General features: G+C 43.2%; 2 protein-coding genes across 2 annotated transcripts in view; both read right to left on the reverse strand.

The window, feature by feature from the left end:
* Nucleotides 1–1,157: 1,157 nt before the first annotated feature.
* On the reverse strand, nt 1,158–17,534 carry LOC110492768 (synaptophysin). The gene is made up of 7 exons (XM_021567248.2): nt 17,455–17,534; nt 15,936–16,001; nt 4,761–4,885; nt 4,340–4,538; nt 3,946–4,137; nt 3,495–3,827; nt 1,158–3,256 (listed from the first exon to the last, which is right to left on the reverse strand). Exons 1-6 carry the CDS (start codon nt 17,470–17,472, stop codon nt 3,525–3,527), a joined length of 903 nt encoding a protein of 300 aa, XP_021422923.1. The 5' UTR covers nt 17,473–17,534; the 3' UTR covers nt 1,158–3,256; nt 3,495–3,524.
* A 2,368-nt stretch (nt 17,535–19,902) lies between these two features.
* LOC110491077 (voltage-dependent L-type calcium channel subunit alpha-1D) overlaps nt 19,903–20,975 on the reverse strand; it is a 36,127-nt gene continuing 35,054 nt past the window's right edge. Inside the window, 2 exon segments of the mRNA XM_036945777.1 lie at nt 19,903–20,134; nt 20,467–20,844. Of these exon segments, the coding sequence (XP_036801672.1) occupies nt 19,928–20,134; nt 20,467–20,844 (585 nt within the window). The 3' untranslated portion in view covers nt 19,903–19,927.

Genomic DNA, 20,975 nt, shown 5'->3' on the forward strand with positions numbered 1-20,975 from the left:
ACCTCCAAAACAAAGGTCATGTGGTTTGGTAAGAAGAATGCCCCTCTCCCCACAGGTGTGATTACTACCTCTGAGGGTTTAGAGCTTGACGTAGTCACCACATACAAGTACTTCGGAGTATGGCTAGACGGTACACTGACCTTCTCTCAACGCATATCAAAGCTGCAGGCTAAAGTTAAATCTAGACTTGGTTTCCTCTATCATAATCGCTCCTCTTTCACCCCAGCTGCCAAACTAACCCTGATTCAGATGACCATCCTACCCATGCTAGATTACGGAGACATAATTTATAGATCGGCAGGTAAGGATGCTCTCGAGAGGCTAGATGATCTTTACCATTTGGCCATCAGATTTGCCACCAATGCTCCTTATAGGAAGGACACTGCACTCTATACTCCTCTGTAAACTGGTCATCTCTGTATACCCGTTGCAAAACCCACTGGTTGATGCTTATTTATGAAACCCTCTTAGGCCTCACTCTCTCCTTTCTGAGATATTTACTGCATCCCTCATCCTCCACATACAACACCCGTTCTGCCAGTCACATTCTGTTAAAGGTCCCCAATGCACACACATCCCTAGGTTGCTCCTCTTTTCAGTTCACTGCAGCTAGCGACTGGAACGAGCTGCAACAGACACTCAAACTGGACAGTTTTATCTAAATCACTTCATTCAAAGACTCAATCATGGACACTCTTACTGACAGTTGTGACTGCTTTGCGTGATGTATTGTTGTCTCTACCTTCTTGCCTTTTGTGCTGTCTGTGCCCCATAATGTTTGTACCATGTTTTGTGCTGCTACCATGTTGTGTTGCTACCATGTTGTTGTCATGTTGTGTTGCTACCATGCTGTGTTGTCATGTGTTGCTGCCTTGCTATGTTGTTTTCTAAGGTCTCTCTTTATGTAGTGTTGTGTTGTCTCTCTTGTTGTGATGTGTGTTTTGTCCTATATTTATATATATATTTCATTTTTAATCCCAGCCCGCGTCCCCGCAGGAGGCGTTTTGCCTTTTGGTTGGCGGTCATTGTGAATAAGAATTTGTTCTTTAACTGACTTGCCTAGTTAAATAAAGGTTAAACAAAAATGAATAAAAAATCAACATAGCACAGCATAAACAATACATATGATCTACAAGATTAGAGACATAGACAAGGCATTTAACCTTCAACAGAATAATTTCAAGTTTATTTGATTTTGTTTCACATGGATTCCATAGAATAAGAATACAATGGATATATTGTCATAGTCATGATCATAAATACTAATAAGAATACATCATACACAATAAACACAGCACTATCCAAAGGCGTAAAGAGTATCACAAGACATCATTCACCACTAACAACAGAGTATATGTATTTCATTGAGCATATTTATAAGAACTACAGAGAGAGAGAGAGAAAAAAGAGAGAGCGAGGGAAAGAGAGAGATAGAAAGAGAGAGGGAACACAGAGGAAGAGATAGAAAGTCAGGTGTCTCTACACCGCCTGATAAAGAAAAAATGATCCAAAAAAAGGAATTCATCCAAAACTGCATAACGGAATAATATGAATGAAAAACAATATCAGTTTCCATTGTGATGATAACTGTGGAAGCAAAATCTATCGCTCAATACGCACCTGTCCTGTTATCATTTGGCAATACAGTTTTTCTTCTATCCAAACAGAGGATTGGCAGTGCAGCGGGTAGGCCAACCTGATTATTGTAGCACATTTACTTTCTGTGTGATTTGTGTGAAATATATCGGAGCTGCTCTGTGCTGTCACCTTACGATGAGCCAAACATACATCATATTACTTAATATGCTCTAACACTTATATGCCACTTGCCTTTCCCCCTTCACTTTTGTTCCAGGCTGCTTTTAGTCCAAGAGTCAGACATGCAAAACCTCTTTTGTTTTGAGAGTAAAGGGGTGTTGTGGGGGATGCAGGATTTATGTTTTTACATGGAAATAAGATACTGTTCAGAACACCTCAGTTGGCTATATTAATATGTTAAAAGTACTATCATTATTTCCTATGGCTTGTGTATGGTGTTGAAAACGGCGCACATTGTGCCATACTGATTTTTTTCCGGTGTAAATATTTACATGCGTTATGATCAGACGAGCATTATAAATGGTGATTAAACACGATGACTAACTCTGTCTGATGACTCATCCCTAGACTATATTAAAACAGGAATGGGTTCTGGACCAAATTTTTCAGATGCCGATTTCTAAACTACATTTACAATCCAAAAAAAAAAAAAAGTGATGCCCCTCAACATCCGTTGTCTTCCCTGATTCACAACCTCAAATCATCTCTAAATAAGAGTGCTGAGAGAACACTACGTACAGCAGTTTTTAGGAACAGCATAATATTAGCAAAATACCAAGTGCTACCGTGCTAACTACTTTTTCATTATCCTAGATGCATTTTGGACTTTTTACAGCTTTTAAGAGATTCTCTGGAACAAACATAGCCAAATCGTTGCTTGAGAAATATTTTGATGGAAAAACATAAAACGTCAACGAACACAAGTTGTAATGAATGTAACCCATGTTAAACACACAAATCACTGCTAACACCTCTCCACTGCTGTCACAGTCACAAACTCACTCAGTAATGTTGAACAAATAAAAAAGCGCAATGAGAAAATAGAAAATGAATAAACAAAAACATCAAAATGAGAAATAAAAACGAATGTTGGGAAATAAAATAAACACACAACATAAATATTAGAGCACAATGAGGGTAGAACTATGTGACCTAAACAGAACTGAAATAAATACAATTGAATAACTCTGCGCTCTACATTTGTTGTATAACAACTAATATGGAGTGCACAATTTTTCAACTGTGTACATATATTTATATATTAATATGTTGATATTTACACAGCACAGACAAATACATTCTTAAATACTACTACCATTATTGTCCATTTAAGTGTTATTCCCTTATAAGATTGATCTTTGTAGTTTTTTGTATATTGTATTCAAGTTTTTCCTCATATGACCAAATGGAAAACCCCCTGTTGTCTTCTACAGTTAAATACATCAACAGAAGAAACAGCATGTTACTGTAAGGACCCATTTCCCGCTCACCAAAATAACCCAAACGGACACGGTGTTGCTAAATTCCCCTCCCAAGACCCCACCGTCTTCCATCCCTCCCTCCTCTTGTCAACTCACAGATGCACAAACAGACAAACAGAGGAGTGGGGAATTGTGGATGGTGGTCAGGCACCACACTCCCAAATCACACGGTGGCCCTGGAGAGAGAGAGAGAGAGGAGAGAGAGAGAGCGAGAGAAGGAGAGAGAGAGAGAGAGAGAGAGAGAGAGAGAAGGAGAGAGAGAGAGAGAGAGAGATAAACAAATGAATTACAGCTAATGTATACATAAAGCCACATAGTCTGTATTCCCTTTGGAAGAGTAACATTAACACAGTATTTATCAGTCGATTACCTCGGTATTCTCAGTGTTGCTCCAACATATGTACTGACACTCACCAGCTTCCAGATGCTGTAGGGTGGACCAGCTCACATCTGATTGGCAAAGGAGGTGGGCTGCTGTTCGTATCCCCCCTGCTGATAGTCTCCGCCTCCCTCGGTGTAGCCACCCTGGCCATAGTCAGGCTGGTAGCCTCCCTGGGTGCCGGCATAGGCGTCCCCCTGTTGTGCGTAGCCCTCTTGCCCATAGCCTTCCTGGCCAAAGGACTCTGGAGCAGGCGCCTTCTCCTGGGAAGGTGCATATGTGCCTCCGAAGGCTGCCATCCAGCCGGTTTCTTTGAACACAAACCACAGGTTTCCTCCCCACAGGATCAGGTTCAGGAAGCCAAACGCCTGGGGGATGAATTGAAAAAAGAAGAAGAAGAAGTCAATATGTAGGAGTACAGGTTTTTTCTGTCATATCCTCAGCAGTCAGCACTTTTACTAAATACACCAATCCTGAAAAACTTACCACAGATGTGTTGAGACCAGAAACGACAGGGTCGTGGACTTCACGGCAGCGGTTCTCTGGTTCGTCGCATGCCTCGATCAGTAAGAGGACCTTGTCTGGGTCGGTGGCTGCCTTCACATCCGACAAACCTTTAGCCCAGGCAGAAGAAGCGACCAGCCAGAAGAAGGTGAACACAGACGTCACAACGAAGTCCTGAGGAGCATCAAGTTATAAATCATGAGACACATGCATCATCATCAATCTCAAATCCTCAACAGAAATATAATCAATCTCATCATCGTCATCATCATTAACATCATTATCATTACTAGAATATGAATAATAGTAGCAGAGGTAGTGGAATATGGTTTGGAAGATGCCTACTAGATACAAGAAGATCGAAAGACAAACTCACAATCTGGGCTCCCTTGCAGCCTTCACGGTATTTCTCCAGAATGAAAACGTACACAGAAAGGGCTGCCATGGAGTAGAGGAAGGAGAAAACACCGACGGTGACAAAGAACTCAGCTGAGGAGGAGTAGTCTCCGATCAGGAACAGACGCTCAGGGCTTTCCCCCTTACAGGTTGGGGCATCGAAGTACACCTGATGTAGCCTGGCAAGGACAAGGGACAGAGAAAGACAGAGAAGATGGGAATCAGAGAGAGAGAGAGAGAGAGAGAGAGAGAGGGGAAGAGAGACGTCAAATTGGGTTAATATAGTTTAATATAGATTAATATTCCATCCATGACGTTTGCAGCCCAGTGGTACTGTAAAAATGACAAACCATATTTGTGCAGGTTCAGGGGGTTACGTGTGACTGATTAGGCTTACTGACCTGAATGGATACTCAAACTCCACCTCAATGCTCAGGTCACTCTCTGACCGGTTTTTACACTCCACACTCATCTTGAACATGCCAGAGTAGCTGCCGCATGTCGAGAAAGCAAAGATAGCAAAGATCTGAAAGATACAGAGGGGGGAAGAGAAGATGAGAAGAGTTAGAGACAGGACGTCAAAGTTCAAGGAAAGTGAAAGAGAAGGGGCTGAACAATTTAGTAGTGAGGTCAAAGGAATGGGGGAAAAATAGGGTTGTAAGGATGAGACATGTGGGGAGAAGCAAAATAAATCTAATAAATGAGACATGTGGGGAGAAGCAAAATACATCTAATAAATGAGACATGTGGGGAGAAGCAAAATACATCTATTCAATTGCACTTATACTGGAATGAGTCTTTGGAGATTGTGCTCTGTCTAGGAATTAGCATAACCCTAGTTTGGTCTGAAATAGGTGTTGATGAAAGGAAAGTCCATGCAGTATAATGGCAACCCCCGCTAAAGGTCTACTGTTACTGAAGAAGCTGACACTGTGGTTTCACCACCTGCTGTGTCTTCTGCACTCCAATGTTCCACCAATCACAGCAGGCTGTTGACAAAGGCACCCAGAGTGCAAATCAATGTGGCTATATCGCCAGGTTACAGAGCTGCACTTGTTGCCATGGTTACCCCGACACCTAAAGTTGTGCACTTGAGGTATTAAGAAAATACAAGGAGTGTAAAATAACATGTTTGGTTGATATGGATGTACTATCTGTTGTACCAAATAAGTTATGATCTACTCTTGGCATCAGGCTACATTACTACAGTAGTAGAGTACTGTAACCCAGTGCTTGTGCACGTGAACGCTTATCTACTCTCTTACACACACACGAGCGTGCACATAGACACACTCTCACACATAGGAGATTAGAAAGCCAGCTATTTTTACCACACCCTCCCTTCCCTGCAGGCCAGATCCGATTGGATGGAAAATCCGGCTATTAATCTGACGGAGGTGCTCCTCCATCTGTCGTTAAAGGACGCTGCACAGTCACACACAGTCATGGACGCATGTGTGAGCAGCTGCAAAAATACACACACACGGACAAGTGCACATATCTGTATACCAATCTGCTCTCATACTCTGGAATACATTGCTGTAAATACTCAGAATATATTTCAACATGGCTTCGTCGAGCCTTCAAATATACACAGATTCATCCACACTTCTCTATTGATGAAAAACGTTACAGATGGTACGCCTAACTAATTTCCTCGTCTCATTTTTATCTACAGCACTAACACAGTCACACCTCCTCCACCTCCTCTCCTTATCAACAGGTTTTAATAATGATTGTAGAGGAGTGTGAGGGGAGAGGATGATACTTTTAGTTTGAAGAACAGGCAGATCTAGCACCAGGCTACTTAGCTCTCCCACATCCTTCAACATAGTTACTCTAAATTCCCGTTTGCCAAATGATCCTCTTGTAAGATTGTAGTCTAGCAGTCACAGTAACATAGATGATCATCATTTTCCTTGATCTGCAACAAACAAGAACTTCAAGGCCTGGTTAATTAAGATGCTTTGTCTGTTCACACTGATTTGCTGGTTGCGACAAGCATTGCAACTAGCATCTGCTAACCATGTGTATGTGACCAATAAAATGTGATTTGAGTTGAATTGAAACAAATGATAGTCCCACTAACCACAAAGCAGATGGGATGGCGTATCGCTGCAGAATGCTGTGTTAGCTGTGGAATGCTGTGGAATGCTGTGGTAGCCATGCTGGTTAAGTGTGCTGTGAATTCTAAATAAATCACCAACAGTATCACCAGCAAAGCACCCCCAGACCATCACACCTCCTCCTCCATGCTTCACGGTGGGAACCACACATGTGGAGATAATCCGTTCACCTACTCGGTGTCTCACAAAGACACGACTGTTGGAACCCAAAATCTCACATTTGAACTCATCAGACCAAAGGACAGATTTCCACCAGTCTAATGACCATTGCTCATGTTATTTGGCCCAAGCAAGTCTCTTCTTTTTATTGGTGTCCTTAAGTAGTGGTTTCTTTGTAGCAATTAGACCATGAAGGCCTGATTCACACAGTCCCTTCTGAACAGTTGATATTGAGATGTGTCTGTTACTTGAACTCTGTGAAGCATTTATTTAAAGCTGCAACTTCTGAGGCTGGTAACTTTATTGAACTTATCCATAGTTTTTTTTGGGGGGGGGTTCTTTATTTGACTATTTTCTACATTGTAGAATAATAGTGAATACATCAAAACTATGAAATAACATATATAGAATCATGTAGTAACCAAAAAAGCGTACACATCACGGACAAACTGAATTGGTCTACCCACACAGACAGCGTTGTGAAGAAGGCGCAGCAGGGCCTCTTCAACCTCAGGAGGCTGAAGAAATTTGTCTTGTCACCAAAAGCACTCACAAACTTCTACAGATGCACAATCGAGAGCATCCTGTCGGGCTGTATCACCGCCTGGAACGGCAACTGCTCCAACCATAAGGCTCTCCAGAGGGTAGTGAGGTCTGCACAACGCATCACCGGGGGCAAACTACCTGCCCTCCAGGACACCTACACCACCCGATGTCACAGGAAGGCCATAAAGATCATCAAGGACAACAACCACCCGAGCCACTGCCTGTTCACCCTGCTATCATCTAGAAGGCGAGGTCAGTACAGGTGCATTAAAGCACAGAAAAACAGCTTCCATCTCAAGGCCATCAGACTGTTAAACAGCCACCACTAACATTGAGTGGCTGCTGCCAACACACTGACTCAACTCCAGCCACTTTAATAATGGGAATTGATGGAAATTAATGTAAAATATATCACTAGTCACTTTAAACAATGCTACTTAATATAATGTTTACATTCCTTACATTACTCATCTCATATGTATATGTATATACTGTACTCTATATCATCTACTGCATCTTTATGTAATACATGTATCACTAGCCACTTTAAACAACACTTTGTTTACATACCCTACATTACTCATCTCATATGTGTATATACTGTACTCGGTACCATCTACTGCATCTTGCCTATGCCGTTCTGTACCATCACTCATTCATATATCTTTATGTACATATTCTTTATCCCTTTACACTTGTGTGTATAAGGTAGTAGTTTTGGAATTGTTAGGTTAGATTACTCGTTGGTTATTACTGCATTGTCGGAACTAGAAGCACAAGCATTTCGCTACATTCGCATTAACATCTGCTAACCATGTGTATGGGACAAATACATTTGATTTGATTTGAGGTAGTCACCTGGAATACATTTAAATGAACAGGTGTGCCTTGTTAAAAGTTCAGTTATGGAATTTTTTTCCTTCTCAATGTGTTTGAGCCAATCAGTTGTGTTGTGACAAGGTAGGGGTGGTATACAGTAGATATCCCTATTTGGTAAAAGACCAAGTCCATATTATGGCAAGAACAGCTCAAATAAGCAAAGAGAAATGACAGTCTATCATTACTTTAAGACATGAAGGTCAGTCAATCCGGAAAATTTCAAAACTTTCTTCAAGTGCAGTCGCAGAAATGATCAAGCGTTATGATTAAACTGGCTCTCGTGAGGACCACCACAGGAAAGGAAGATCCAGAGTTACCTCTGCTGCAGAGGGTTAGTTCATTAGAGTTACCAGCCTCAGAAATTGCAGCCCCAAATAAAAGTTTCACAGAGTTCAAGTAACAGACATCTCAACATTAACTGTTCAGAGGAGATTGTGTGAATCAGGCCTTCATGGTCAAATTGCTGCAAAGAAACCACTACTTAAGTACACCAATAAGAAGGAGAGACTGATTGGGCTAAGAAACACGAGCAATGGACATTAGACCGGTGGAAATCTGTCCATTGGTCTGACGAGTCCAAATTTGAGATTTTGGGTTCCAACCGCAGTGTCTTTGTGAGACGCAGAGTACGTGAACGGATGATCTCCGCATGTGGGATTCCCACCATGAAACATGGATGATGAGGTATGATTGTGTAAGAGTGCTTTGCTGGGAACACTGTCTGTGATTTATTTAGAATTCAAGGCACAGTATGACTACCACAGCATTCTGCAGCGATACGCCATCCCATCTGGTTTGCAATTCGTGGGACTATCATTTGTTTTTCAACAGGACAATGACCTAACACACCTACAGGCTGTGTAAGCGCTATTTGACCAAGAAGGAGTGTACTGGGGTGCTGCATCAGTTGACCTGGCCTCCACAACCACCCGACCTCAACTCAATTGAGATGGTTTGGGATGAGTTGGACCACAGAGTGAAGAAAAAGCAGTCAACAAGTTCTCAGCATATGTGGGAACTCCTTCTAGACTTTTGGAAAAGCATTCCAGGTGAAGCTGGTTGAGAGAATGTCAAGAGTGTGCAAAGCTGTCATCAATGCAAAGGGTGGCTACTTTGAAGAATCTAAAACCTAAAATAAAATCTCAAATATTTTGATTTGTTTAACACTTTTTTGGTTACTAAATGATTCCATATGTTATTTCAAAGTTTTGATGTCTTCACTAGTATTCCACAATGTATAAAATAGTGAAAATAAAGAAAAACCCTTGAATGAGTAGGTGTGTCCAAACTGACTGGTACTGTCACGCCCTGATCTGTTTCACCTGTCCTTGTGCTTGTCTCCACCCCCTCCAGGTGTCGCTCATCACCCCCGGTGTATTTATCCCTGTGTTTTCTGTCTCTCTGTGCCAGTTAGTCTTGTTTGCCAAGTCAACCAGCGTTTATCTTCTAGCTCCTATTTTTCCCAGTCTCTGTTTTTCCTAGACCTCTTGGTTTTGACCCTTGCCTGTCCTGACAGAGAACCCACCTGCCTGACCATTCTTCCTGCCCTGACCTCGAACCTGCCTAACGCCCTGTACTGTTTGGACTCGGACCTGGTTACTGAGCCTGTCCTGACCTCGAGACTGTCTAACGCCCTGTACTGTTTGGACTCTGACCTGGTTTATGAACTGTCGCCTGTACCCGACCTGCCTTCTGCCTACCTCTTATGTTACAATAAATATTGGAGCTCAACCATCTGCCTCCTGTGTCTGCATATGGGTCTCGCCTTGTGCCCTTATAGGTACTGTATATATGGGGGGTTGGAAGTTATGCAGACAATTATATTGATGGAAGCCACAATCTATCTATCTGCAATATTAAATCTGACAATATTAAAGCTGATAATATCCCACTATGCCCTCCGACAAACCATCAAACAGGCAAAGAGTCAATGCAGGACTAAGATCGAATCGTACTACACCGGCTCTGACGCTTGTCGGATGTAGCAGGGCTTGCAAACCATTACAGACTACAAAGTGAAGTGCAGCAGAGAGCTGCCCAGTGACACGAGCATATCAGATGAGCAAAACTACTTCTATGCTTGCTTTGAGGCAAATAACACTGAAACATGCATGAGAGCACCAGCAGTTCCGGAAGACTGTGTGATCACGCTGTCCGCAGCCGATGTGAGTAAGACTTTTAAACAGGTCAACATTCACAAGGCCGCAGGGCCAGATGGATTACCAGGACGTGTACTGTGAGCATGCGCTGACCAACTGGCAAGTGTCTTCACTGACATTTTCAAACTCTCCCTGTCCGAGTCTGTAATACCAACATGTTTCAAGCAGACCACCATAGTCAATAGTAATCTACCTAAATGACTACCGACCCATAGAACTCACGTCTGTAGCCATGAAGTGCTTTGAAAGGCTGGTCATGACTCACATCAACACCATTATCCCAGAAACTCTACACCCACTCCAATTTGCTTTACCGCCCTAACAGATCCACAGATGATACAATCTCTATTGCACTCCACACTGCCCTTTCTCACCTGGACAAAAGGAACACCTATGTGAGAATGCTATTCATTGACTACAGCTCAGCATTCAACACCCCAGTGCCCTCAAAGCTCATTAATAAGCTAAGGACCCTAGGACTGAACACCTCCCTCTGCAACTGGATCCTGGACTTCCTGACGGGCCGCCCCCAGGTGGTAAGGGTAGGTAACAATACATCCACCACGCTGATCCTCAACACAGGGTCCCCTCAAGGGTGCGTGCTCAGTCCCCTCCTGTACTCCCTGTTCACTTATGACTGCACTGCCAGGCATGACTTCAACACCATCATTAAGTTTGCTAATGACACAACAGTGGTAGGCCTGATCACCGACAATGACGGGACTGCCTACAGGGAGGAGGTGAGAGAGCTGGCTGTGTGCTGCCAGGACAACCTCTCCCTCAACATGATCAAGACAAAGGAGATGATTGTGGAATACAGGAAAAAGATGACCGAGCACCCCCCCCCCCCCCCCCCTCCCCCATTCTCATCAATGGGGCTCTAGAGGAGCAGGTTGAGAGCTTCAAGTTCCTTGGTGTCCACATCACCAACAAACTAACATGGTCCAAGCACACCAAGACAGTTGTGAAGAGGGCACAACAAAACCTATTCTCCCTCGCGAGACTGAAAAGATTTGGCATGGGTTCTCAAATCCTCAAAAGGTTCTTCAGCTGCACCATAGAGAGCATGGTTGGCACTGGTTGCATCACTGCCTGGTATGGCAATTGGTCGGCCTTCGACTGAAAGGCACTACAGAGGGTAGTGCGTACGGCCCAGTACATCACTGGGGCAAAGCTTCCTGCCATACAGGACCTCTATACCAGGCGGTGTCAGAGAAAGGCCCTAAAGATTTTCAAAGACTCCAGCATCCTAGTTATAGACTGTTCTCTCTGCTACAACACGGCAAGCAGTACCAGAGCGCCAAGTCTTGGTCCAAGAGGCTTCTAAACAGCTTCTACCCCCAAGCTATAAGACTCCTGAACATCTAATCAAATGGCTGCCCAGACTATTTGCATTGCCCCCCCCACCCCCTTTACACTACTACTCTGTTGCTACTCTCTGTTGTTACCATCTATGCATAGTCACTTTAATAACTCTACCTACATGTACATCTTACCTCAATTACCTCGACTAACCGGTGCCCCCGCACATTGACTCTGTCCCGGTACCCCCCTGTATATAGTCTCGCTATTATTATTTTACTGCTGCTATTTAATTACCTGTTACTTTCATTTCTTAATCTCATTTGTATTTTAAAAAAAATAAAAATTTAACTGCATTGTTGGTTAAGGGCTTGTACGTAAGTATTTCACTGTAAGATCTACAGATCTACTACACCTGTTGTATTCGGCGCATGTGACTAATAAAATGTTATTTTATTTGACCCCCCCCCCCCAAAAAAACACACGAGTACAGACACTCTCTGAGTTAGAATCAGCACTGTTTATAAATACCTGCTCATCATATTTTATAGCTGAGTCAGACAAGATTGAAACCACAGATATTCCTAAATAAACGAGGATAAATGGATAACTGAAGTTAATATATTGATTGATACGTGAGTATAAACGGACAATGTAGGACCACAAGTCTAGTCATCAACATGTAAGTACTGTTTGTATGCTCTCAAGCTTATTTCTGCTGCAGAGTTTGGCAGGAACCCAAAGTGTGATGGAACTAACAGCTTCAACCAATCACACCTCCTCTGAGCAAGGGGCAGTGGAGTAGGCAGAAAGCCCAGGCAATACGTCTGCAAATGCTTTAACATATAAACTCATCACACTATACACTCCTACAATCAGCAGCTTTGATGAGCAACACCTGTAACCACTTAGAGAATACTCAAATCAAATCACATTATATTTCTCACATGCGCCTAATATAACCGGTGTCGACCTTATCGTGAAATGCTTACTTACAAGCCCTTAATGAACAGTGCAGAGTGAGAAAATATTTGCTAAATAAACCAGTTTTGTTTTTAAATAACACAATTAAATAACAATAACGAAGATATATACGCGGGGTACCAATACTGAGTCAATGTGCGAGTATTCAGGTTAGTCAAAGTAATTGAGGTAATATGTACATGTAGGTAGGGGTAAAGTGACTATGCATAGATAATAAACAGTGAGTAGCAGCAGCGTAAAAAAAAGGGGGTCAATGCAAATAGTGCAGGTAGACATTTGATGAACTGTTCATCTGTACTGGCTAGAGTGTTACAGATCTGAGGGATACATTATGATCAATTCAATGGATAGCTCAATTGAAGTCCAGCTCTGTCAATGTATTGACCACACAGTATGGAAACTGGTCTTACAGTACAATGATGCACTGAATGAATCACTAAAGCAAATCTGTAAATTGAGCAGTAAACTGTAAATACCAGGTTAAGACACCATAACCCTCTTTCACAAGCATAACCTGGGGCAGGGTGTTGTTATGGTAGACACAGTGGTTAACCACTCACTATACAGCTTTAAGTTTGTTTGGGGAGATTTCAATGTGTCTCCCATCATCCATCAAAACTAGGCTTCGTCAGCACACAGCTCCCAAGAGAGAGTACAACAGCAATGAGTCATACACACGCACACACACTAATGCACACATACACATATACTCTCTCCCATACACACACACTCGCTGTCTCCATCTCTCTCTCACACACACACACACACACACACACACACACACACACACACACACACACACACACACACACACACACACACACACACACACACACACACACACACACACACATAGCTGATTACAAGCATAAGCATGTTTCATCATTGATTCATTCTCAAAGAAACACAAAACAGGGTTGAGGATCCTAAAGCACAAACATATATTTTCCGCACTACACATCTAGGCTATAGTGACAGAGAAGAATCTAGGCTATAGTGACAGTCCATTTATCTCGGAGTAGTACAGAGGGCAACACCCTAGGACTTCTGCTTTCAGAAGATTAATAATTCAAACCAATAACACCCATGTGACCTTCAAATCCATCACACATGCAGAAAATCAGGAATAGCAAGGTGCGTGTGTACTGTACAGGTACTGTATTGCCATATGAATGAACTGACATGACACATGATTATAGGCAGGCTAATCTGTAGTGGATAGACTAAGTAAAATGTATAGTATGGTAAGGTCACAGTAGTTCCGGTGCTTTGGTTTTCCTTCACTGGTTAGTTGGACTTGTCAGGATTCGGTGACAGTGGTGCTGAAAGTGGTGGTGGTGGGGGAGGTTGTGGAGACCCTGCTAGTTTCGTTAGTATCTTTCCCTAAACATCTACCCCCAGAACATAATCAAGCATCTGGTGCAATTACGCAAGGTTTTAGTTCCGGGTTTCCCAGATTTTAGCTAGACCTATCTTAAATGAATTGAATGCAACCGTGGAGCTACATGTGACTTGTAAATGGGTAGAATGCTCTGGTCTGCCTGTGTGCTGCTGCATCCATGGAGGTTAGTTAACCATGTGACCCAGAGAAGCAGCGATGTGATGTTCAAGCACTAGCAGTCCCCCGGGGAAGGACTACAGACAAAGTCATTCTGTCAGATTTGTCCTCTCAGTCTCTGCTGCCCTGTGTTATTCTGTCCTGCTGTGAATTAGAGTAGAACATTGTTTGGGTATCTTCTGATGATAACCTGATGTTGCTTTGTGTATGTAGGTCTATGTGTCTTCTCATAAATTCATCCTATTCTTTCAATCAACCAATTGTCATGGCGTTCTACCAAAGTGAGTCAAAATGGAACATGGAAGGAAGCGACGTTATTACTTTTACCTTCCTCAATGAGGGCATACATTGATTTGTTCTGTTTAGCGACAGTGTGTGTGAGTAAGTGGTGAGTAATAGCTGTGTATCGTCAGCGTGTGTGTGTGTTTGTGTGTGTGCGTGCATGTCTTTGAGTTAGCGTGTGTGTGCTAGTTCTTATGCTGTAATTACAAATAGTTGAGAAAGAAGCGGTAAAGTGCTAGAGAGGTGTTCCTAATTACAAATTGAGTACATAGTACACAGTACATTCATATTTTGTCCAAATTATTACAGTAATTCTTGCTTTACATCATTATTCTCACTGAGATTCATTGAGACTCTTCTTTGTAGAATTGAGATAGACTGTCATCATAGAAGAATAGATATAGCCCTTGGCACAAAACACTTTGGCAGAGGGGTCACACTGTGCCTCCAGTGTTACTGAATAAAGAAAAAAAGAGAACATCAAGAATTGATGTGCATGCCAAGTACATTTTGTGATATTGGCCTGTGGAATGCTTTATCACAGATTCATCATGAATTGTCCATCAAAGATTGTCATGCTGCAGCACAATACAACGGATGGTCGAGGTGTATAATATAGAGCATTGTGGTGATTTTGTAACATGAAGAATTGTAAAGGTAAACAGACTTGTAAAGGTAAGCAAATAGCACTTACAGCGGAGATTCAGATTCAGCACCATGGAGAACGGTCAATTAAAACCTGCGATTTGACATTTTAGAACCCCTGACAGTGGACAGTGCCTGTTTCAGGCGATGCTGTAGGAACGTCAATGGCCACTACTCCCCAGGTTTAAGTTAGGTGTAGGCCTATATTTAATCTTTATGTGCCACTTCCAAAACATGAAATTGTATTTAAAAATAAAAGGTAACACTATGTGATTAGACCTAGGAGTGAGCAACTACACAGCTCGTAAAGAAGCAACTATAGTAACTACACCTAAATGCATGAAATATGGTCACCAGATAGATCACAGGTCAAAAGGTTAAGGTGCTGTGAGAACCATATGGTGGATCAGATAGGCCTACACAACAAACTCCACAGGGGAGGAGACAGAAACAGTGGGCTGGATGATTTGAACAGAGATTTGTAACAGTTACCATGATCGAATTACAGTAACATGGTATAACTGAAACGACATCGAGCTTTCAAGAGAGTAGCAGCAGCGAGTGGGAGGATGGGCAGTGTCATCCGTCTCGCGCTGCCTGTGTGTCGTCACGAGCACAAAGCTTCACGTAGCTTTTTCTGACCTCTGCGTGACAGAAGGACACGTTCTGACACGGTACAGAGACACAACATCACTATAAAAGCGCCTAGCTATAGCATAATATATTAGCCTATCATTTATAGATTTTAAGTGTATTGGTTGAAACCATCACAGTGAGATTTTATGCATGCAATAGTCCTACGTATACTATACTCTCCGTAGACTTCCATACCCACGCATGCACGCAGAAAGGATACGTGCGCGCACTTTGACATCTCACACGCTCACTCCCATCATAAACCAAATAATGAAACATTGTATGAAAACGGTAACTTACCCATTGTAGGATTTTCATAAATCCCAAAGGCTGTTTGATTATGGTGAACTGCCCGGTGGCCACCAACTATCAACACAGAAATCAACATTGTCTTCAGAATTTGTCGAAAAGCTTAGATTCGTTACAAATGAAAACACTCGAATGAGTACTCACAATCATAAGCCGTGCGCACAATCAAGCATCAGGACACATAGGTTATCTGACAAACTCGAATGATCGATTGGATGCTTGTAGTGTGTATGCCTACTGTCGCCTACATGAATTGTCAGCATATATGTTGTTAACCCAGAGTTTGGACTTGTCAATTATTTTCAATGTATTTTTCGGGAGCGGTGATACGATAATCTTTCTCATGCTGTCATTTGTTCGCATGGTCATCACAAAAGGCTAGTACGCTACAGTAATTGTATTGTTTTACTTGGGGCGCGGAGAGGGAAGGAGAGACAGAGCGAGAGAGGGAGGAAGAGCGATAGACTGCCAGTATTAGAATTAGACAAAGCTGCTTATCACACACGTTTCTCTGTTCCCCAACGCTTGACTGACAAGCACTCTACTAGGAATTGAGACAGAACCTAAAGCTCAAGTCACCGGGGTGGGCCCTTAGTTTTTGCTATAATTTGTAAACCCTTGCCATGTGCGGGTGAATGCGCCCCATCAGTCGCAAATGAAAGCGGTGTGTCCGTCTGTGAGCGCCACGCCGAAGCCATAGCCTATCAACTCACCTCGCCATATTTTACTTTTAACCCCCGGTCGGTCTGCCGCCCCTAATAAATTGATGGGCCTATTATAAACCTTGCTACATTTAGAGACGCATCACGTCTTATATTGCGGTATTCACAAAATAGGATCAGTCGCTATTCCTCTTGATTTTCACTCTCCTTTCCACCCTCTGACATAGGCTCCCCTGCATACAACACATAGGCTTAATAGATAGACTACGAGACAAATAACCCCCTCACAACACATTCAGTTAACGATTCTATTAGTTAAATAGCAGTGGCTGTGTGCAGTACAGAGCAATTATCTCTGCATATCCTACTACCAATAGCTGTCAGCTCAAATAATAACCTGGATGTGTTGAGCCTATTTGTCTGCGTGTTTTGAAATGCTGTTAATAAATAATAATAATTGCGCAGAGTATCTTGTTCAATTCTTTGGACTTTTGGACCAGAGTGCTATTTATGAGCCAACCGCTCCACTGCACCAGTCCATTGCTGGTGCAAAATTGGCTAAACCACATGCAATCTATCACGCCTGTATTGCGGTGTTTTGCGGTCAGTGCTCGGCAATTCGTTCACATGAGACGACCACTAGAAGCACTGCATTTCAGACTAACGGTCCGCGGCTTTACAATCACAGCGCGCCCTCCGCCTGTTATGATGATGGTCTATTGTTTCCCCCCAAACCGCTACAGTGTCAAAGTGCGCATTCTGCAGGAGTGCCAAACGATGGCTCATCAGATATTTAAATTAAATGAAAACAATGTTTGATTTTGCTGATTTTCATCCCAGAGCCCTACCTGGTTCACAACATCCATCTTGGCCGCCTGCTTGTCGATAAGAGGATCAGAGGGGTGGGGGGAGGGAGGCGTTACATCCTGAACAGCCCACCGGGGGACGAGGGTAAAGAGATGGGAATAGCTGTAATACGTCACAAACTCGTCGGGGACATCTGGAGCGTAAAGACGTCAGAGAAGTCATTGGACATAGAGTAATGACGAGCTCGACAGCCTGGCCAATCATATGGCTGCATTATCCTAGGGGACTACAGAGATTGCCACAGGGATAACAGAGAGACTACACTAATGTGTGCATGCTTGCGTCTTTTACTACGTTGGTTGGGAGGTGGGCACTGGGCAGGTGTAACATTTCAACATTATATTGTAGAATAAAATCGAGCTGCACTGCCAACAAGTCTAAGCTTCAGGGCTTCAGTTTTGACGCTCATACATCTGTAAACCATTTCACACTGTTTGATACTATTAAGCCTACTACCATTGTGTTTTATTGTCACATTACACCAACATGACAGGCAACGGATCTAAAAGTGCCTAATACATCTATGGAATTATATTCTATCTGCTTTATAACACAGTATTTTGTATCACCTTTCCGGCTGCTCATGATGTGAGAAATCAAACAAGATCTCCAGTAGCCTAGTTTAAGCAGCGGGTGCTGACCATGACCAGGCTTGCAAGTCCTTATTTATCTTCCTTTCTGAAAAACAATAACACCTGAAAATCACCCACTAAGCCAAGTGTTGCCATGGTAATTAAAGAGGAGTTTCTAAATGTAGAATGGAGTGGGAACGAGGAAACACAGATGCTCTCCATCTGCCAGTGCACTAATGAGTCATTATGGAATTCATGTGTTTCTTTTGTGTGCGTTTTGTTCCTTAAGATCACGCTCTATAGTTGTTTAGATATATACAGTGCTTATGTAACAGTACAAGTTTAGACCGTCCCTCGCCCATACCCGGGCGCGAACCAGGGACCTTCTGCACACATCAACAGTCACCCTCGAAGCATCGTTACCCATCGCTCCACAAAAGCCGCGGCCCTTGCAGAGCAAGGGGAACTACTACTTCAAGGTCTCAGAGCAAGTGACGTCACTGATTGAAACGCTATTTAGCGCCCACGCTAACTAAGCTAGCCGTTTCACATCCGTTACACTCACCCCCCTTTTGACCTTCCTCCTTTTTCCGCAGCAACCAGTAATCCGGGTCACGGCACCAATGTAACAGTACAAGTTTAGACCGTCCCTCGCCCATACCCGGGCGCGAACCAGGGACCTTCTGCACACATCAACAGTCACCCTCGAAGCATCGTTACCCATCGCTCCACAAAAGCCGCGGCCCTTGCAGAGCAAGGGGAACTACTACTTCAAGGTCTCAGAGCAAGTGACGTCACTGATTGAAACGCTATTTAGCGCCCACGCTAACTAAGCTAGCCGTTTCACATCCGTTACACTTACCAGATTACAAATAACTACATGCTTACCAGTTATTCAATACAAGTCCTGTCTCCACTATCTTTAATGACGGAATTCCAGTGTCACTAAATTATCTGCATTACAACTTTGAGAAAAAGACATGACACTTTATTAATGTACACACAGAAATACCTGACATTTCAAAGTATTAGCAGTCACATTAAAACAAAACTAACAATTGTTATTATTACGTTTACAAGCTGCTTTCCTCTTGACCGCATATGTACATAAATACTACGTCAAAGCTTCTCACCGAGGAAGACTACGGTGACTGTCATGAGAATCTTCTGTGGCATTTCTGTTGACATAATCATACATGACATGGTTCAAATGTCTAATGCTAACGCTAGGCTAATGCTTCACTGGGCCACTGACACGACACACACAAACCCTGTTTCATGATCTGTAGTTACAACTGGAGCTCACTTGCACAACAGACAAGGTGTTTGTTTATTTATTTGGATTTATGCCTCTGCTTTTAATATATTTCTATGGTCTTAGCAGGGGGATTGTAGGATTTTGGGTTACATAAAGGGACAGCAAATCAAGCTCAGTACAAAATGGAAATACAAGGCAGAAAGTGCCGCTTTTGAAATAGCGATAAATACTTCATGGTAGAATAAGAATTGTAATCCCGTTTGGAAGGCTATAGTACTGTGCACTCTTACATTGGAAATGACTTTTCAAGAGTATTGTGGCCAAACGTCAATAGTTGCTCTATGTATATGCTGTCAAATGTAGCATGGTTATTTCAGGCTCTTGTTCAAGACACACTGATGCTTTCACAACAAAGCCAAATTACCTGAGAAGATCTGGAAGAGAAAATTACCCTGATCAAAGAGACATTGACAGTTTGCTAAGATCAACAGCTTGCCTCGCCATCCTTACCCCCTATGTTGATGTCGACAAAGAGGTAAGGCTCTATATCCTTGCCCTCCAACTCTCCCACCCACCCTCTTCCTCCCACTCCCCTCCCTTCCTCTCTGTTTCCTCTCTCTAGTCTCAGTAGGAAATCACACAGTTCATCTCGTCAGCCAGCTCCTCCTCGAAGCGTCCTATTGGCTGGCCTGCCGAACGGGTCAGCAGGTCTGTGGCTGCGTTCTCCATCTCATCAATGGTCATGTTACATGCGTCCGCGATCTCTCGCTTGGCGAAGTTCACAAACTTTGGGTCTCTTGCATAGAGGCCCAAGCCTTCCGATATCAGGATCTGTGGGAGAGTAAGGAGAGTTGTGAAACAGTGAACACAAATATCTCTCTCTTTCTTTCTCTCTCTCTCTCTCCCACCTACAGCTTACAAGTGTTTATTGAATATTCATAAATAGAGGAACTTTCATGGGGTTTAAATCACTGACTAACTTGCACTGTAGGCAAATTGAAATTCATAACAAAGGTGAATTGAGGTGAATTACTGAGGCTTGGAGTGCTCTTGACTTTTCCACTCACTATTACCCTGATAAGTACTGTATATCCTAAGCAGTAAGTAGCCTTGGGACTTTTATCTTACTCTCATCAGGACATACTATTTCATCCATCACTTACCGACTCCACCAGGCTGTCTGCACTGCCCTTCTCTATGAGGCTCTGGCTGATCTGGGAGGGCACCCTGCCATTGGTGTAGCTCCTGTTCTGAGGGGTGGGCACAGGGAGTGTCGGGGCTCCAGGGTACCAGCCACTGGGCCTGGTTGCAATAGCAGGGAGGCTGGAGGTGGCCTGGGTCCTGTCTCCCCACACCTGCTTGGTGCCCCTGGCCTCATCCACCAGCATCAGAGGGGCGTAGAGCAGACGCCCTCTCTTCGCTGCTGCTGATGATGCTGCCGACACCCCTGCTCCTGGCATCGACCCTGCATGTCCTCCTCCGTTGTTGGCCCAGGAAGCAGAGGACATGGAGGAGGCACTGCTGCGGCGGGAGTCAAGGTTCTGGAGGAGAAGGGAGGACAATGATTAAAATCTTGATTTCTATTATCACATTCAAACGCTTTCAATTCCAAATTTGGCACCAAATCAAAAGGTGTCTCTGATTCATGTGAGCATTGGTTGGCTATTCTTTT

The sequence above is a fragment of the Oncorhynchus mykiss genome, chromosome 16, assembly GCF_013265735.2.
Source record: "Oncorhynchus mykiss isolate Arlee chromosome 16, USDA_OmykA_1.1, whole genome shotgun sequence".
Taxonomy (NCBI): Eukaryota; Metazoa; Chordata; class Actinopteri; order Salmoniformes; family Salmonidae; genus Oncorhynchus; species Oncorhynchus mykiss.

Bases quoted from the DNA above. Each gene is read 5' to 3' on its own strand.
- LOC110492768 (XM_021567248.2), bottom strand. The intron at 4,886-15,935 runs GTAAGTTACCGT...TGTATCTTTCAG, and splicing joins TTATGAAAATCCTACAATGG to ATCTTTGCTATCTTTGCTTT. The intron at 3,828-3,945 runs GTAAGTTTTTCA...TTCATCCCCCAG, and splicing joins CTGGTCTCAACACATCTGTG to GCGTTTGGCTTCCTGAACCT.